Genomic DNA, 19,929 nt, shown 5'->3' on the forward strand with positions numbered 1-19,929 from the left:
TATGACTGGTTGTCTGGGTTGACTCACTGCCTAAGGCTTTCCACACGTGTTTGCAAGTTGGGGTCAGCAGAATTGCATCTTGCTGTCTCTTCAGGGGTTGCTCATGAATAGTGGAAACAGCAAATGGCTAAACCTGTAAAATCCAAGGATCTATTTTTATATGACAAAGTACACAGTTTACCACATTCAAGGAAAGACAGGAACATTTGGATATGTTATCTCTAAAAGATTTTTTCCCTCAGGAAGCATTTTATTTCCATCTTTTAAAGTCGTGATTATGTATCAAATTTGCACATTGGAGTCAGCAGGGAAGCTTTTTCAAAATTCAGGTGCCTATGTCTCACCAGATTGATTCCCTATTCTCAGAGATGGCACCTCATCCTGCCTAAAACATGTAAGAAAATTAGAAGTTCCTTTTTAATTTTCTCACGTTTTGAACTAAAATGGTGAGTATATAAAAGAAAAACTTTAAAATCTCACGTGTGTTCTGATCTTCTAATCATACCCATTCTTTCTCCTGAGAAGTAAATTTGCAGGTATCAATAAAACTGTGTTTTAAAAACAGAGTAAGAACAAAAACAAAATTAAAGTAGGACGTATACAGAAGAGCAAGTAGGAAAGTCGAAAATGTATTCAGGGTAAAAACAATGCAAGATAAAAGCACTGGAGAATTTTAAAGAATACAGTTGCAAGAAACAGGAGATAGAACCGGCATAGTCATAGAAACAAGGGTATCAGTCAAAGAAAAGTTTTAAAGGCTTCCTTCCACAATTCTAGTCAGGGAATATAGTAGAGCTTTATGTTAAATTAATGGCATATAATGTCCTTCCTGAGAATTCCTGTGCTGTCCAATTAAAGCCTCCCAGTCATGAACTAGGATGCTCCAAATTAAAATGTCTAGTTTTAAGATATATAAGTCATGGGAATGTAATATACAGCATAAGGAATATAGTCAATAATACTGTAATAACTTTATACAGAGATAGATGGTTACCAGACTCATCGTGGTGATCATTTTGTAATGCATTTAAATGTCAAATCACTATGTTATACACCTGAAACTAACATGACATTGTATGTCAACTAAACTTCAATTAAAAATAAATAAAATATTGTAAAGCAGTTATACTCCAATAAAGATGTTAAAAATAAAATAAAGATCACTTTATTCAGTTGATAAGAATAATAAATACCCATGTACACATCTTTAAAAATAAAGATTTACTAGTAGTTTTCATTTCAAACCATACTAAAGTTTTCTTTCATCTTCTTTTATCCTAGGGTTCAATTAAGGACCAACTAAAAGCATATGGAGCTCTTACTGAGAATGTGACTAGGAAATACACCCGTCAGATTCTGGAGGGAGTCCATTATTTGCACAGTAACATGATTGTTCATAGAGATATAAAAGGTAAGTAATGAGGTATTTTTTAAGTACACAGCTCTTTTCTTTTAACGAAACATGTGCTGTGGTTAAGAAATTCAACATTTAATACATGTACCTTTAAAATACCATGGGAAAACAGTTCCAGCTAGTTGTGTTGTTCAGGTCGCCACAAGAGGGAAGCTCTCCTGTTGGGGCTCACAGGATCAGTAAAGTTCAAATGAACATGAAAATGAGACATGTTTTCACATATAGCGCACAGGCATTCGAACGTAGTGATTAAGAATAGGGGCTCTGAATTTGACCTGATTCAGATTCAGGCTTTATCCATCACCACATGTGTGACCTTAGACGAGACAATATCTCTATGCCTCAGTTCCTCATTTTTAAGGAGGGTGATAATAGTGAACAGCTCACAGGATTCTTACAAGGATTAAATGAGTTAATGCATATAACATGCTTAAAACCATTCTTGGTACCTAGAAAGCACTCAAAAGTTAGTTATGGTGATGATGTACTTTATGCTGAGATCATATTTAAAGCTGAGAGAGTGGACCTCATTACCTAAGGGAGAGAATGAGAAGAGAGACCAAGACTGAGCTTTGATAAACTGCAACTCAGTTAAGCTCATTTTTTAAAACTCAAAAACTCAACTCTTTTCATGGATCAGTTACATAAGGTAACTGCATGAAGTGAGACAGAATAGTGGTGGAGGTATGTAAGTTTGAGAGTCATAAAACTGTACTGCAAAGCACACTGAGAGGCTTCATTCTGTAAAAACCAGGTTGTGACCCGAATATAAAGATCACTTTATTCAATCATTTGACGAGAATAATGAACAAATACACAACACACATTTATAAATAATAAATTGAAAATTTTTTTTCATTGGTCTTTCTAGGTTCTCTTACGAGCTACCAGGAATTTACTTCCTTTCTGTGGTATATCACACCCTGAATATGGCCATATTCAGGCTAAAGAGAACATTCCTAACCAGTGTCTGGTCACAGAGTAGGATCTGCTGCAGAATGTCTGAGCCAGATCACATGTAAAGAATGGACCTTACCTAGTGAGTCTTAGAGGATGACAGCATGGCTCATGATCTGAAAGAAATAGGAGCCTGTCTTTCACCTCAGGGTCTACCCAGCTTAGGCAGACCTCAGCTATCAAGTTCAAAACCCTAAAGCTTAAAGAGCCACATAAGGCGGTGACCATTTTGTAATGTACGGAAATACTGAATCACAATATTGTATATCCTGCAACTAACATAGTGTTGTAGGTCAAGTATACTTCAATTAAAAAAAAACACATAGGAAAATGATTTGATTGTGAATTATTCTATTAGGAATAATCTCTATTCAAGCCAGTTTCTCTTTACCCCTGATAATAAGATAAGGTAAAGGAACCAAGGGGAGCTGCCCCACAAGCGGATCCTCCTCTATCCTTGCCAGTAAAATGAGGAGGTTGGAAACAAGCTGATTTAAAAACATTATAGGGGAAATATATCGATAAGAAAAATGTAAGGTATGAAATTGGATAAAGCAGTATGATCTCAAGTTTGTTCTTCTAGGTCATACTTTAATTTTACAATCTCTACATGATTATTTCCAAGTGGCAGAATGAGTGATAGTTGTTTTTCTCCTGCATACTTTTTACTTTTTATGTATTTCCTAAATTTTGATAATGAGCAGTTTTTAAATGGCGAGGGCAAAGGAAAGCTAGTTGATGACTTTTAAGTTTAGACTTATGAGTTCATAATGAACCTAGGGTAAAAATTAATTGATCATTGTTGCTAGGGAGCCAACTCATTATTTCATAATAGGGTTTCTTTATTGGACCTTTTATGATCTGTACTGAGGACTAAATGGTGGATGAAAGGAAACTTACCTTTACAAAAATATTTTGGCTAACAAATGAAGCAGGAATGATAGAATAGTACCATTTTACAATGACTGACAGATTAGTAGACATAAGCACTAAACATTAATAGCTGTTAACATCACTTCACACAGACAATCTATCGTTACATACTTCCTATTCATAGACTATATCATTATCTACAAAGTAGTTTTGCAAAAAAAAAATTTTTTTTGAACCTGAATCTGATCAAGCCTCTAGATTCAGCTACCAAATTGGAGAATTATAGAACATATATATAGAACAGATGAACATGTTAAGTGACTCCTTGGGATGGACTCAGCAAAATCTAGACAATAAGAAAGCTATAGGCAGACAGCTTAGTCTCTTCATAAACTACAAAGGAAAAAAAAAAGGTTGGAGGGAACTTTAGGAAAGACTTAAAAGATGTATTAGTGATTCTCAATGTAAGGACCTTATTTGAATTCTGGTTTTTTAAAGAAAAACAAAAAAACACTGAGTGTACATTTAATAATATTAAAGGAGTTACTGTCCATTCTCTTAGGTGTGATAAGAGTCTTTATCTTTTAAAGATATGGACTAACCTTTTTTTTTTTTTTTTGATACGCGGGCCTCTCACTGTTGTGGCCTCTCCCGTTGCGGAGCACAGGCTCTGGACGCACAGGCTCAGCGGCCATGGCTCACGGGCCCAGCCGCTCCACGGCATGTGGGATCTTCCTAGACCGGGGCACGAACCTGTGTCCCCTGCATCGGCAGGCAGACTCTCAACCACTGCGCCACCAGGGAAGCCCTGGACTGAACTATTGATTGATCGCGTTGTCGTCTTTCATTTGATTCAGATAGTGTGAGGGGTTCATATGCGGTTTGGTCTGCTTTTCTGTATATTTGAAAACTCTCCTTCATAGCTTACTTTTAACATATCCAAAGTAAGTTTTTAAAAACTTAGATAACTGTATTGGGAACCTGGCTATACATTTTCTCCTCAGCCCTTTGTATGGATGGCCGTTGGTTCAGCATTGGTGATTACTCCCTGGAGATAGCTCTCTCTGTCTGTGACCTGCCTGGGACTGTTCCTTCCCAGCTGGTAACCAGTAAAAACTGGCTTGTTTCTTGTCCTTCCCCAGGTTAAATATTTTAGACACGGTGGCTTTTTTTTGACAGAGTCCTTCTTTAAGAATTGGACAGCGGGAGTTGTTAAAAAGGCAGTGCTGTCTTAGAGAATCACTGGTACCATGGCATACTTAGGTTTATGGCATGCAGAGAATGGATCCTTAACCCTCCCTGGAGAGAGGCTTTGAAAAGCCTTATTTGACTAGACTGGGAAATTAGCTGGGAGAACAGAAAGACAGGTACAGAAGTTCATGGTGGGGATGGACAGTCTATTCTTTCCAGTCTATAATACAGATTTTCTCCACTATTCACTCTCCTTCTTAGAGGCCATTAAAAAACAAACAAACAAATAGGGAATCTTTTTTTTAATATAAAATATGATTAAGGTTAGGAAGACTTAAAAATGATTGAGGTAAATTTAGAAACTAAAATTAGATAAGCTAGTAAAGTAAGTTGCTCATTTAAAAACAGGTAGTTTATAGAAAAAGCTAAAAATAAGATTAGAAATAATTTACGTAAGAAGAAACTAGACTTACAATCCCAGAAAAAAGATTGAGTTTAAAGAATGATAAAGGGGGGAAAATAGAGAATAAAAATAAATGAACCTAGCTCCTAGATCTTGGTTTCTGATACCATTCTTCAGTAAAAGGAGAAATGGCTGATTCTAGAAGTGGTACCGGGGATACACAAGGTGAGCCTGGAGCATCTTCTAGTACCAGAACGTAAGACGATACTAAGAAACAAACAAATAATCCAGAAATCAAATCAAGCAAGAACGCAATGATTGAGGTATGGCAGAGGGACACAGGAGCCAACAGAGAGAGCTCCCAATGGCCAAAGCTGGAACAACTTGAGCAAAAAGTCATTGGATTATAACCCAAAGTATAAAGTTAATATCCATGTGTTCAGACTGATAGAAATGGATGGTTGAATAAATACATGGGAGAGAAGAGACAAATCTCCCATGCAGAATAATCCCCAATATATGTAACTACTAAGCCTGGAGCATAACTTCTCACTCCTTTACACATAGTGAACTTCTTCCAGAGAGCTAAGTATGGAAAAGGGGAAAGAGTAACTTTACAGGGGAGGACTCTGCCAACACCACCTCAGCCAGGCTATCAAGGTCAGTTTATAATAAATAAAATTAAAAGTGTATTATAGAAGTAAATGACATTTTAAAACAGAAACCTCAAAGCATGCTTAGATTAGATTTAAAATATACTGTACGGAAATTGAGAATGAAGAATGAAAGAATTTTGATTATGAAGGTCCCTTAAGAGGTTCCTGAGGAGTTGCTAGGTCCTCAGGGAAATAATCTATAGACATGGGCTTCTTACTTTATGACAGAGAAACTGGGGCCAAGAGCCTGCTACTGCTTTCTTCATCCTTCTCTGAACTTCACATTCTTAGTCCTTTCCCTCTTTCTCTTCTTTTTCATCCTCGCCTCCCACTTGCACCAGTCCTTTTCAGTGGGAGAACCTTCTTAGGTCTTGAATCACACAGGTGACTCTCAATATTCAGTGTTCATGTAACAAGTTTTTAATGCACACTGACTGTATGACTGGCATTGTGCCAGGTACTGCTCGGCAGATGAAGAGCAGCCTGACGTTGGAGACAGATTGAAGAGTCTGCTAAGTAGTTTTCTGCCCTTGTTCTCTTACTCTGTATTCCAGATTGCCAATAAAAATAATGAAATGAGGCTATTTCTTATTTTAGGTGCAAATATTCTGCGAGATTCAACAGGCAACGTCAAACTGGGAGATTTTGGGGCCAGCAAACGGCTTCAAACCATCTGTCTTTCGGGGACAGGAATGAAGTCTGTCACAGGCACACCATACTGGATGAGCCCTGAAGTGATTAGTGGAGAAGGCTATGGCAGAAAAGCAGATATCTGGTAGGTTTTGATGGGGGATTTGACCGAAAGCACATGCCTTCTTAACATATTTCCACCCAGGATGGAATTTACTGAGGTAAATTTATTTCTTGTACTTTTGAAATGGGATGTCAGGATTACAAGGATTAATATCATTTTAACTGTGTGTGTTTGAGGCTTATTAATAAGTGACTAAATAAATAGAGTTTTGAACCTGTCTTCCATTCTTTAGGAAGGATCTCTTTTTTTTTTAACAGAGGACAACTTATTTTTATTTTTATTTATTTTAATTAATTAATGTATTTATTTTTGGCTGCGTTGGATCTTCGTTGCTGTGCATGGGCTTTCTCTAGCTGTGGTGAGCCGGGGCTACTCTTCATTGCGGTGCACAGGCTTCTCACTGCGGTGGCTTCTCTTGTTGTGGCTTCTCTTGTTGCGGAACACGGGCTCTAGGCATGTGGGCTTCAGTAGTTGTGGCACACAGGCTCAGTAGTTGTGGCTCACGGGCTTAGTTGCTCCACGGCGTGTGGGATCTTCCCGGACCAGGGATCGAACCCATGTCCCCTGCATTGGCAGGCGGATTCTTTTTTTTTTTTTTTTTTTTTTTTATGGCGGTACGCGGGCCTCTCACTGCTGTGGCCTTTCCCATTGTGGAGCACAGGCTCCGGATGCACAGGCTCAGCGGCCATGGCTCACGGGCCCAGCTGCTCTGCGGCATGTGGGATCTTCCCAGACTGGGGCACGAACCCGTGTCCCCTGCATCGGCAGGCGGACTCTCAACCACTGCGCCACCAGGGATGCCCCGGCAGGTGGATTCTTAACTACTGCGCCACCAGGGAAGTCCCAGGAAGGATTTCATCTTGAGCAAATTTCAGCATTAGAAAGCTATCTTCATTTTATTTCCCTGAAGAACTTTAAAAGTAATTAATCTTTATTATTAGTCTTATAATTCAGTTAACCTTTAATTGCTTAATAATTTTAAGTTAGAACATAAAATGGCCATTTCCTACTTCCCACTGAGAAGTATTTTTAAAAATTTATTTAATTTTGGCTGCGTTGGGTCTTCGCTGCTGCACACAGGCTCTCTCTAGTTGCGGCAAGTGGGGGCCACTCTTCGCTGCGGTACGCAGGCTTCTCATCGTGGTGGCCTCTCCCGCTGCGGAGCATGGGCTCTAGGTGCACAGGCCACAACAGTTGCGGCATTCCGGCTCAGTAGTTGTGGCTCATGGGCTCCAGAGCACAGGCTCAGCAGCTCTGGCGCACGGGACCAGTTGCTCCGAGGCACGTGGGATCTTCCCAGACCAGGGCTTGAACCCATGTCCCCTGCATGTCAGGCAGATTCCCAACCACTGCACCACCAGGGAAGCCCCGAGAAATTTTTTTGATAGATATGCATTTTAGGCACCTAAAGACAAAGAATTTCTAGCGTTTGTATTCTTTGTAAGATAAAGACAGAAAACAATTATATTCAATGTCAGTTTAGAGAATTATATAAAGCAAAAATTATAAAATGAATAATATTCTTTGCCTAACAAATTTGAGAGCTTAAATTTTAGTTTATTTTCATTGATTTTTATGTTTAAACTACAGGTTTGTGTTTTGTTTTTTCTTTTAGCTCAAACACAGGCTGCTTACTTTATTATTTTTTTAAATTTATTTTTGGCTGTGTTGGGTTTTCATTGCTGCGCGCAGGCTCTCTCTAGTTGCGGTGAGTGGGGGCTACTCTTCGTTGTGGTACACTGGCTTCTGATTGCGGTGGCTTCTCTTGTTGCGGAGCATGGGCTCTCCGCGCATGGGCTTCAGTAGTTGTGGTGTGCGGGCTCAGAAGTTGTGGCACACGGGCTTAGTTGCTCCGCGGCACGTGGGATCTTCCCAGACCGGGCTTGAACCCGTGTTCCCTGCATGGGCAGGCAGATTCTTAACCACTGCACCACCAGGGAAGCTCTGCTTACTTTATTTAACAATGAAATAGTAATGACAGTAATTTAGTTGTAACAGCCATCAACAGAGCAATATAAAAACAAAGCCCAAATTGATTATCTCCTTTAAACAGGAAAAACCACCGTTAGTCTAGTGGTTCTCAAACCTATCCACACATTTGAGGAATGGAGGGAAGGAGGAGGATTGGTGCTTAAAAACTAGCTATACCCAAAGCCCATATCAGAACAGTTATATGAGAATCTCTCAAGAATGGGGCCCAGGCAAAGATTTTTGAAGTGTTGTCAGGATTGAGAACTACAAGCCCAAAGTAATAAGCAATAAAAACCATGCCTTCAAAGCAATTCAAAAGAAGAAGTTAGAAAAAAGAAATATGATAAATTTCATTCCCCTTATCCTGGGAAAAGGAGGGAAGCACCAATTCATTTCCTCATTATTTTTTATTCATTTTTGATTGCCCAGAGTTTAGTTTAACAAACGTCAAATATTGGAAGTTATGCAAACATTTTACCCAAATTGAAATTCTCACTACTTTACATTTAGAAAGCTCTTTCAAAACAGTACCAGCTTTCAGAAGGAAAAGCACATTTTAAGTTTGCATTAGGTGTTTAAACTGTTTGTTAAACTAAGAAGAGTCAATAAAATGCACTAGAAAGTATTTCACTAAAAACAGTTATTATAAAACAATATTCATTTCATGTACCACAAATTAACTTTTTGGTGCAACAAGAGGAATATTTGAGTGTTTCCCATCTGTTTCTACAACTGTCAGAATTCATTGAAGTCTAGAATCCAAACATAAATTTTTCTTCAAGACTGCATACATAAAATGCTTCCCCTGTAACTGCCCTGTGCCCTTGACAAATCCCTGTTGGCAGGTCCAGTAGTGTCTGCAGGCATATTTATCTTTAAAACAGACTTTGCTCATTTTTCAGGTTTGGGAATGATACCACATCAAGTATGGATATATTTTTCCTTAAGAATACATAAATTCACTTAAAGTCTCCTCAAATTCAGAAAACCCCGTTTCTTCAGCCCTTTCTGTCAGGTCTCCGTGTCAGTCGATCTTAATCGCCTCATTCCTGCCCCGAAGCCTTCTTCTCTCGGGTTGTCTTCATTCGCGCCCTCAGTGTCCGCCAAGACGATAGGAGCGGAGGGATTCTCCTCCAGTACCGGGAGGGGGCGCGGGGCCCGGGCAGGTGTCCCTGCTGTCGGGTGCTGGCCGCGCTGCAGGCCGGGCCCGCCGAAGCCACGCGCACCCCTGCGTCTTTCTGGCGCTTTGCGGCGGCCCGGGGACCCCGCGGGGCTGCCCGGGTTGCGGCGGCGGCGGCGGCGGCGGCGGCGGCGGCGGCAGCGCCTGGGCAACTCGGAAGTGAGGAGAGGGAGCCGCTGCCGAGGCGTGTGGAACCGCCCGCCCGGCCCCGGCCCCGGCCCCGGCCCCGGCCCCGGCCCCGGCCCCAGCCCCGACCCCGACCCCGACCCCGACCCCGACCCCAGAGGCTCCGTGCGGGAGGCTGAGCGCCGACCTCAATTTTTACAGCCTTTTAATGAAATTTTACATTTGAAACCAAGTCGTATTTAAATGTATATGGACTTCACGCCTGTTTCTCATTTTGTAGTTAGTTAGCTGACTTCATGATGATGTTGTTTGTGTAAGGTCTTTCTTTTATTTCTTCTTAGGAGCGTGGGCTGTACTGTGGTGGAAATGCTAACGGAAAAGCCTCCTTGGGCAGAATTTGAAGCAATGGCTGCCATCTTTAAAATTGCCACTCAGCCAACGAACCCTAAGCTGCCACCCCATGTCTCAGACCATACTCGAGATTTCCTCAAACGGATCTTTGTAGAGGCCAAACTGAGACCTTCCGCTGATGAACTTTTAAGGCACATGTTTGTGCACTATCACTAGCAGCCAGTAACCTCTCCTGTGCCTCTACCCAGCTCCCATCTATTCATTCACCTTCTCTCTGACTGCACTTTTCTTTTTTATAAAAAAGAGAGATGGGGGAGAAAAAAAAGACAAGAGGGAAAGTGTTTCTCTTGATTCTTGGTTAAATTTGATTAATAATAATAGTCTCCTAAAGTTTTTATATTTAATCTTTTTTCCCTTACAAGAACTTGAAACTTTTTTGTTTTTAAATTTTTATAATGTACTGATGTGGTTCAGAGACATAAAGCACTTTAGTACATAGTCACTCTTTTTAGTACAAAAAGGTCATTTGGAATACCTAAAGACTGTAGAGTCTTTCCCTGTGTCACTGACAGATTGGCAGTGATGGGGAGACATGGAAAACAAGGAGAAGAAAATGATGTATAATTTGTAGTTTTTAGTGATAGTATTTAAAATAGATTCTTGTTTGTGGGGTTGAGCCCTAAACTTGAGTTTAGGATAGGTACTCAGCTTAAAGAATATAGGTTCCTTCTTGTATCTGTATTCTTTAGATCCTAACCTCTGTCTACCAAGCTTTTTGCTCAGTAGGACTCTTGATAGAAAATATGAATCTCTAGGAGGTATGTTTGTTTGTTAATCCTAACCAGTATAATAAGCAAATACACTATAATAGATCCATGTTACTGGAATCTGTAAACCTTGAGGGATAGCTTTCTGCTTAAAAAAAGAAAAGATACTGTTTTATTTTAAAACAGATATGGGAAGTCAATAAGCAAATCCAAATTAAAAGACAAAAGGAGATTGCTCTAATTAAATGTGTACGCAGTAGAAGAGACCACATTTGCCGGTCAACAGAAATAATGAAGAACTAAGTGTTGTTTAGTGTATTTTTAAACTGTGTTCTTTACCCAAGGGGAAATGTCCCAAAAATCAAGGGGAAGGAGAAATAATCAAAATCATATATACTATATCTTCCTGTTTCTAGCTCCTGATTCCCCATAGATAACACTGTTTAGGAACTAGGAGTTTAACCTGCAGTGTCCATGTGTTAAAAGCTAGTGTCATGATATGAAACCCTTGTTCTTGTTCTTTGGATCACAGACTACTAAAGCACCTCAAAAAACAGTTAGCATGTAAAAACAGTGGTTTTCACAGCTGGGGTGAGGATAGTTTTGCTTGGCATTTGGCGATGACTGGAAACAGTTTTGGTTGTCACAACCAGGAGGGTGCTAGAGGCATCTAGTGGTTAGAGGCCAGCGATGCTGCTGAACAAACTAAAGTATACAAGAACAGCATGTCCAACCCCCCAACAAGGGATTATCCTGCCCCAAATGTTAAAAGTGCCGAAGTTGAGAAACCCTGATGTACATACCAGCCCCAGTTATAAACGAAAATGGCCATTTACAAAGCAGGTTCCTTGCAAAAAGTAAGCTTCAGAGAGTGATGTAATGCATAATGAAGGTTTTACAAGAGAAGATACCACTACTTCAAGTCGAGGGTGAAAGGTCTCAACAAACAGCCAGCAACAATCCTTTCCCTTCCAGCCGCATATTGCACCCAAATCAGTAACTTCCATTTTAGACACAAAATGAACTTAAACACGGAGCCTGTTGAACTCAGTCATCTATGTGTCTTCTTTCCTCAAAAGTCAATTCATAATTGTGGGAAAAGAAAGGCATATTAAAACAAAGTATTAGCTACTTTATAGGAAGGTTAAAAACTGCCAGGTATTTCTAGTATAAGAGCAACGACATGAAGCGCAATGAGACAGCTGGGAAACTCCCACTATCTCTAATGGGCTTGTGCTACTGAAAAACATGAATGATATCGGTAATTTGGCCACTTGCAATTTTTTTCAACGTATTAAAGCAAATGCTAAGTACGTTTTTTTTTAAAGGTCTAGAAAATAGTATTCTTCTTGGAGGCCCTAACTGTGATGCCTTTCATGGGATTCATAAGGGACTCAGGTATTTTGTTTTCGGCTAAAAGGTATGCTCCTTTAGGAACTCTTTTAAAATACTTTGTTTCGGAAGTTAAGTAGATCTTGCTTTACTGTATCAGGGTCCTATCTGGCATTCCCTGTAGGAATATTTGAAATTCCATTAGCTAGTCTGAGAAGAAGTCAAAGCACAAATATAGTTGTTAAAGCTTCTCGCATACCCTTATAATGAAAGGAAGCAGCTTGCAAGGAAGAACTTGAATTACTGGCCTCCTCCCCCTGGGAAATCAACTGCCAAATCTTGTGCTATAAACATAGTCCCCAAGGATGTGGATCTATTATAATTTCTTTATCTTTTATGAGTGAAGGCATCTCTTCTACTTGAGTAAGATCATGGTATCTGGACCAGTGGGCTTTTCCTTTGTTTCTTTGTATTGTGTGGTTGTGATTTCCTTTTGGCTCATTTTTGGTCTGTCAGGGTAATCAGCAGTGCAAAATATGAGACAGATGCTCTTTAAAGAGAAATCTTGGGAGACTGTGAAACCCAAAGCAAAATTGTTTGCTTTTTTTTCAGTCTCTTTTTCTTTTTGAAATGCTATAGAAAATAAAATCACCTGAAAAGAAACTACTACTTTAACACTGCTGCACAAGACCTTTGTTTTATAAGAAAATTATTACTAGCTATGGAAAAGTATTGTTCTTTATGTAAAGACTTAAGAATAGACATAGTTTACAGAGTTATATAAAAATGTGATGTGAATTTATTTCAGACAAGTTGTAAAGGTACCAAAAACCACAGTAAAAGTTAATATATATAAAAACTACTAGAACAAAAAAGGTTAAAGTGGGGTGAGGTATGAAAGTCCAAAATTAAATTTAAAAAAGAAAATTTTCAAAGTAACCACCTCTATCAGGGGCAGTTAAAATAACACTCCAATTTTTTCTTTCTAATAATGGTATGGATCAGCAAATGAAATTTGAACTTTTTAAGATGACTCTAAATGTATTTTGTTTTTTAAATGCACAACTGATTCTTCTATACTGTAATGTTTCTTTGCTGAGGCTGGAAAATGACCAGACTGCTAACTTTGTGCCTTTAAAATGCATTCTGCTTTGATAGTGGCAGACTTTTTGGTGCTGGAGAAGATTCACTAGCAGTCTTATATGTGCTTTTCAGGAAATATCTTTCTACTTAGGCCTTGAGAGATTCAAAATGGCATGATTTAGGCTTGGACCAAATATAAGATCTTTTACATTGCAAACAAAGTGTATTGAATAAAAGGGTTGAAAAATATCATAATGACTAATGGAAGTTTTGATGATAATTCTTTAAAATGTATTTAAAAATATACAGACTTTGAAATTTTCAGTATGACTATCTTTAATTTTCCTCATTTACAAAACACGTTTCTAACCTGAAAAATGGTTAAAGACTACTGCCTTAGAAAGTTTTCAAAGGCACAGTCAACCTTACATACATAATTTATATAAGAGATTGAAATGTTAATGCACAGGCTGAACTATAAAAGAAAAATTAAAACTTATTTCATAGTAAATTGAATTGGCTTTCACTTGAAGGAGTCTTTATCTTATTCCCAGTAGAAGCTACATTAAAAAGAGGAAACTATTTCTTTAGAGTAGCTTTCTTTGCTACTTCAGCTCTTATATATGTCAGGTCTGGTGTGTCGTATTTCTGAGATGGAGTTGTTATAAGATACATGAAATCATTGAGAAAATCAAATCTGAATAGTTTATAGGACAACTAAGCTTGGGTGCAAAAGCCAAGATGTTCGCCAGATGCAAACTCCTTGGCCCACAGCAGAATTCTTTGTCACTGATTTCATTTGGGACCAATAGCATGATATAAAATCACCTGGTGTCAACCAAGTATAGGAATCTATTGATTTTTTAAAAAAATATGGTGAATCCTTTTCATTTGCTTATTCAGTATTGTGGCTTATTATGTCAGGTACTAAATTAACAAGGAGGTCATAGTCTAGGAGGAAAAATGGGCAAACAGTTACTTTTTTTTTTTTTTTTTTTTTTGCGGTACACGGCCTCTCACTGCTGTGGCCTCTCCCGTTGCGAACACAGGCTCTGGACGCGCAGGCTCAGCGGCCGTGGCTTATGGGCCCAGCCGCTCCGCGGCATGCGTGATCCTCCTGGACCGGGGCACGAACCCATGTCCCCTGCCTCGGCAGGCGGACTCCCAACCACTACGCCACCAGGGAAGCCCCCAGTTACTTATTTTTATGGCATATCCTGAATCTGAAAGTTCAGCAATGATGTTTTAAAATGTTATTTCTTATGAAGTGAGGGAAAGCAATTTTGGGTAACCATTGTCTATTATAAACTAAAATGTCATTACAACAGCAATTAAAAGTATCCCCAAATTAGAGGGATCCGCGTAGATCAAGCAGCCTCTCTCTCAAGACTCCCTCTTACAAGACCCAGCCTCTGCTCAAACAGTTCCAGCAATGGGGGCATTTATTCCATTACATAGTGTCTTTTCCTGCTTTTTCCTTTAAAGAAAAAGATATTTTCTTTTGGTCTAAATTGTTAAAATACCCAAAACATTTGATAGAAATTGAATTCTGTCAACAGTGTTATTTATACTAAGATCAGGAAAATTTCTTGAGATCTTATTGTTTTATATGAAGTTTGGCCTTAGTTACAAATGCACTGTTCATATTTATTTGAATTTTAACATTGGTTAAAATGTCAACGGAAAGTAATTTAATTGTTAATTTTTCGTAGTGCCTTTTTCTCTGTATGCCTTAATTTTGTTTTATATCAATAATAATTCAAGTTACCCACCGAAATGAAGGTTTTTCCAAAATCACTAGGCTTCAAGAGTTGATTTGGCCTTAGACTGTGTATTGGCCCTTAAACGTTTCTTAATGCCTGCTTCTTCCTCCTACCCTTTTCTACCTCTTTTTTTTTAATATGTTAGAAGAGAAACATTAGCATTGTTCTGTGATAGACACATTGCAGTTTTACTAGACACAAGTTCCTAAGATAAGGATAGAAAGAGGTATTCTAATTCTAAAGAGACATAGTGAATTGTTTTCCAGGTTGATTACTTGATTTTCAATCACACTGGCACTGTCCAAATTTTTTGTATGTTGTGGTTCAGTTATGATTTTCAAAGCAGAACTGGAAAGGTGGTTTTTGTCCTAAAGAGTTCATTTAAGTGGTTTACAGATGTTAAGGCAATGAGACTTAGGGCAATGAGCAAGAAATCCAGGGATAGCAAATTCTAATCCTTACTTTCTAACTAACATTTTGACTAAAACTCCACCTTACTTTTCTGTGAAGTGTGTGTGTGTGTGTGTGAGTGTGTGTGTGTGTGTGTGTGTGTGTGTTTGGAGTTGGTGTAGGGGTGGGAAGGAAGGAAAGGTGTGAATGTCCAGTTAGATTAGTCTCTGTTCTTGGAAGAACAGCTCAAATGTGTGTGACCTACTGATGATGGAATGCCAGCACATTTCCCACAAGTAGCTAGTACAAACGGTTGTTTAATAAAGATATTTATTGTAAATTGCCAAGCTCTTGGTTGCTAAAAGTAGATTAAAATTGAATTTGTATGTGTGTATAATAGCTTATATATAATTTTAAAGTAGAAAGTAATTGGTTTTGCATAGTTCTTCATGAGCTCTTTGGAATAGAAATTCTGCCAGACATTATCAAAACAAGCTTCCTTAGCTTACCAAGTGCTCAAAAGGAAATTTTACCTCTTTTTTGGTTGGCTAGGGAAGGCGTGCTGTGAAGCCACTGTTGCTACTTCATAGTCGTCTTTAGCTTTGCTTTAACTTCTGCCACAGTCTGGACAGGATGCCATAATAGGTGTGAAAGTATCAGGGCCAACCATCTCTCTGTACTCACCTTTCAAAGCTGTAGATGGTAGTGAGCTCTCAGGGGAGTCTAGAGAACCTTCTCTAGGTTATAGTGAGAGCAGACATGGTTTCGTTTCAGAAGGTCGAGGGAGGAGTCGCAGCTATCATAAAGAAAAGAATAAATTTTACCTGTTGCCTGTATACAGTCTCTTATGTAATTTTTCATATTTTTCATAATTGTGCATTTTAATTGACAGTAATGATATTTTTGTTAATAACAGCAAAGGCATTAAATCAATGAGTACTATTATTCCCTATGCCTGATGACTTCTTGTTTGTATTTACAATCTGTATTATCAGAATCACTTTAAACCAAAGCTTTTATATTCTCTGCACATACAGCCAAAATGATTAGCACTGTTACTTCTGCCCACCCGTAAGCTAATAGTATGAAAATAATAAAACAGGTACTAGTAGAATTTGTATCTCAATCTATCCTTCAAGTTAAAGACAGGTGCTCAGTGTTTGCATTTAGACATGCAGGAATTTACTTCAACTATTATGGAACTATATAGACATTATGAGCTTGAGTTTGTACACGTGCCAATCTTATTAATGTCACTTGACCATAAACGCATATACATATACATTGACATATGATGCCTCAGGTTGGTGGTGTACTTTCTTCCTAATGTCTTAACATTTATGAACTTGTGTTTGACTTGAGGGGCATTTCAGGAAAGCTGTGAAGAAAAGTAGGTTATGGACTTTTTGTGCCATAGACACTTTGGAACGTAAGGACGAGTCTGCTCTCCAGCATACATGCAGAATTTGTCCCCACGTAGGATTTCTGAGTCCCTTAATGCCAGTTGAGAACAGTAAAGTTTGTGACTATACTGAAAAGCACTTTTGTGTTCACTTATTTATGTAACTAACAATTGGTGACTTTAGCATTAGCATTACTTGGAGGGGAAAGATAAGTAACAAAATTACATCCTAACTCTATTAGATACTTAGGCTCCAAAATGGATTTGTCATGTTCTCATTTTTTCCAAAGACTGTTTTCCACCTGGAATAAGAAGAGAGAACTAGTGGAAACATTTGAGCTGGAAAGGTTTATGGGCAAAAAAAAAAAAGTAGGCCAAACCCTTGCAATATACCCTGTTCAAGTGAAAATACAGTGTCTAAGGATAAGAATACTTCTTTAAAAACAAACAATTGTTTTTAATACAATCGTAATTAGTAAGTAAAAGGTTTACATTTTTTCTATTGCTGTTGGTTTTAAAATTTGCTACCCTGCATTCTGAAACATTATAAAAGAGTTAATACCAAAAATACTTTTAATGTCTGACATCTCTTACATTTCACATGGTTCTTTTTATTCAAATATCATTGTAAATAAAAGTAAACTTGGATAAATCTGAGAATAAACTTTTAATTGTTGCAAACTATGATTATCAATTTGTAAATTTACCCTTTGACCTAATGTACATTTTTAAATGTAGCCATTAAATTCTCTATATTTAATCCATTCGTTTCTCTCTGTAAACGTTTTTAATCTCAGTTGAATGCTGGGCAGTTTATAATTATGTACAAAGGTGTTCTTTTCCTATCAAGGTTGACTTTTTTGCACATTTTTGGAAATGTTTAATTTGTACACTGATTTACTACTCTGACCAATAATTGTTGATGGGTGTATGAGCATCATGAATGCGTGCATTGAACTACTGTCTGTGTCTCTACGTTTAAACTTCTTTCAAGATGTAGCCGTCAGTAACTGCACTGCTATTACTGACTTAAATGGACTTTCTTGCTTTTACAAAGTATACATATCTATGGTTCTATCTTTGTTGAAGAACTCAGGAGTTCAACATCACTTTCTGATTTTATATGTATTCTAAAATCCATGACTAAGTGGAAAGTATGCTTGTAACTCTGTGTATCAGAGGATGTGTGTGTGGAGATGTCTTTTTCTGTCTGTAGGTACATGTATATATCCCAGTAATTTCTTATTTTCATTTCTACATTTTTATGAACTTGTTTTATAAGGGTACTGTTTAGTTAGAATAATTAAATATATATAAAGCTTTCTGAGAGATTATTTACTATATGAATATATTTTCAGCTGGCTGATCAAAAATATTTTTTTAATTTTGTTTTTAACCATTCAAAATGTATTTGTATTTCCACAAATTGGATGCAGATTTACTTAGATATATATCAATTAAAATACTCTTGCAAAGAACAACATTGAATTCTCTCTGAGAATTCTATGAAATGCAAATTAAGAGAAAAAAATAGGTTTTAAGCAGTAGCAAAAACACTGTCCAGTAAAACAGTCTTTGAATTCTCAGAACTATGAAAAAATGTGAGAAACTGAATTATTTTGAAGAGATGTCAAAGGTTTTTATATCTCCAGTTGCTGTTGGCCTGGCCTACTGTTGTTTTTGAATATTTCCTTTATTCTACCCCAAAGATTTCAACTTTCAGTTTTTTTCTTACTGGGCAAGGTCAGACCTCATTCATAAAACAATATATTGATAAATTCTGATTCTCTGTAATTGACTATAAATTGGTTTAGAAATGTCCAAACATACATTGTGTCTTTATACCGTACTGTGTATTTTAAGTAACTGGCAGAAAAAGAATTGGGAATTAAAGTTCCAATCTGACAATGTTGTTGTGCTTAAGGAAAACCTTGTTTTTAATATGCGGTACCGTGTAAAATTACTTATGTTAGGAATAAAGTCCACTGTTGAAGTTGAATGTCACTAAGCTTATTATGTTACAAGGAGCCGATATGATTAGAAAAACCTACCAGAAGCCAGATACAGTGTGGTGTGTGCCACATTTCATGCACATTTTGACTTTGTGTTCATTCAAAATTGTGCTTGTAAAAATGTATAAAATTTCTGAGTTTTACAGATTTTATGTACTTGTTTTTTCTTGCTGGTAAATAGCCTTTTTTTAAAATCTAATGTGAAAGAAACCATGTTTATATTTTGTTAGTGATCAATGACTTTGTTTATACGGAAATTTGTATATTGTTGGCACCCATCTTTGTTTAGATTTATTGTGCATGAAGGCCTGCAATAATTAGCACAATGAAAATTGCTTTTTCTTACATGTTAGTTCATTTTTTGAAAGATTGTGGTGCAAAGGCTTACTCTAAGTAACCTTCTGGACTATGGAATGAATATAAATGAATGGCACTTTGAGTGTTAATAAAGCTGATATTTATTTCCACTGTGACTGCTTTGTCCAGATCTGTTCTTGGACACATTGCACTCACGGTTGTCTTTCCTTTGCCTGAGCTGATCACTTTCTAGGAGACCAGTAACAGACCAACCTAGAAACACTGCAACTAAGTCTTCCCAGGATACAAGTTTATAATGTTCTACCCAACATACTCTGGCATATTTCTCTGGACACTTTGATTACCCAAATCAGAGATCAACGGTGATTAAAAACATAAAGTCTATTATAGTCAGAGGGTAAGGAATGGATGCTCCCACAGTATTGGAGGTCATTTAAGTTAATGCCGCATATAGAGCAGGGGTCCCCAACCCCTGGGCCACAGACCGGTACCGGTCCACGGCCTGTTAGAAACTGGGCCACACAGCAGGAGGTGAGCAGCGGGTGAGCGAGTGAAGCTTCATCGCCCCATCACTCCCCGTCGCTCCCCATCGCTTGCATTACCGCCTGAACCATTCCCCCCACCCCACTCCCCCATCGGTGGAAAAATTGTTTTCCATGAAACCCGTCCCTGGTGCCAAAAAGGTTGAGGAGTGCTGCAGAGGGCAACTTAGCAATGAAAGTCAACAGTCTCAATCTTGTATATCTTCTGACACAACAGTTTTGTATGTAGGAATATGATTGCAGATGTGCTAAAATATATCCATAAAAGCCCAAAATTGAGGTTCTACATGTCCAACAAAGTACTACAACTGGGTGGCTTGTAACAGAAATTTATTGCCTCAGCTCTGGAAGCTGTAAGACCAAAATTAAGGTGCCAGCAGGGCCGTCCGTGCTCCCTCTGAAACCTGTAGGGGAGTCCTTCCTTGCCTCTTCCTAGCTTCTGGT

The 19,929-nt window shown here is 38.2% G+C and overlaps 1 protein-coding gene across 4 annotated transcripts in view; it reads left to right on the forward strand.

Annotated features, from left to right (window-relative positions):
* MAP3K2 (mitogen-activated protein kinase kinase kinase 2) overlaps positions 1–19,098 on the forward strand; it is a 93,251-nt gene extending 74,153 nt beyond the window's left edge. For all 4 annotated transcript variants that reach the window (XM_081243119.1, XM_081243120.1, XM_081243121.1 and 1 more), the window contains 3 exons: positions 1,282–1,411; positions 6,092–6,269; positions 9,867–19,098. In XM_081243119.1, coding sequence (XP_081099245.1) covers positions 1,282–1,411; positions 6,092–6,269; positions 9,867–10,092 — 534 coding nt within the window. In that variant the 3' untranslated portion in view covers positions 10,093–19,098. The remainder of the gene's footprint in view (positions 1–1,281; positions 1,412–6,091; positions 6,270–9,866) is intronic.
* The last annotated feature ends 831 nt before the right edge of the window (positions 19,099–19,929 follow it).

This window comes from Mesoplodon bidens, assembly GCF_964165515.1.
Source record: "Mesoplodon bidens genome assembly, chromosome: 8".
NCBI classification, from domain to species: Eukaryota; Metazoa; Chordata; class Mammalia; order Artiodactyla; family Ziphiidae; genus Mesoplodon; species Mesoplodon bidens.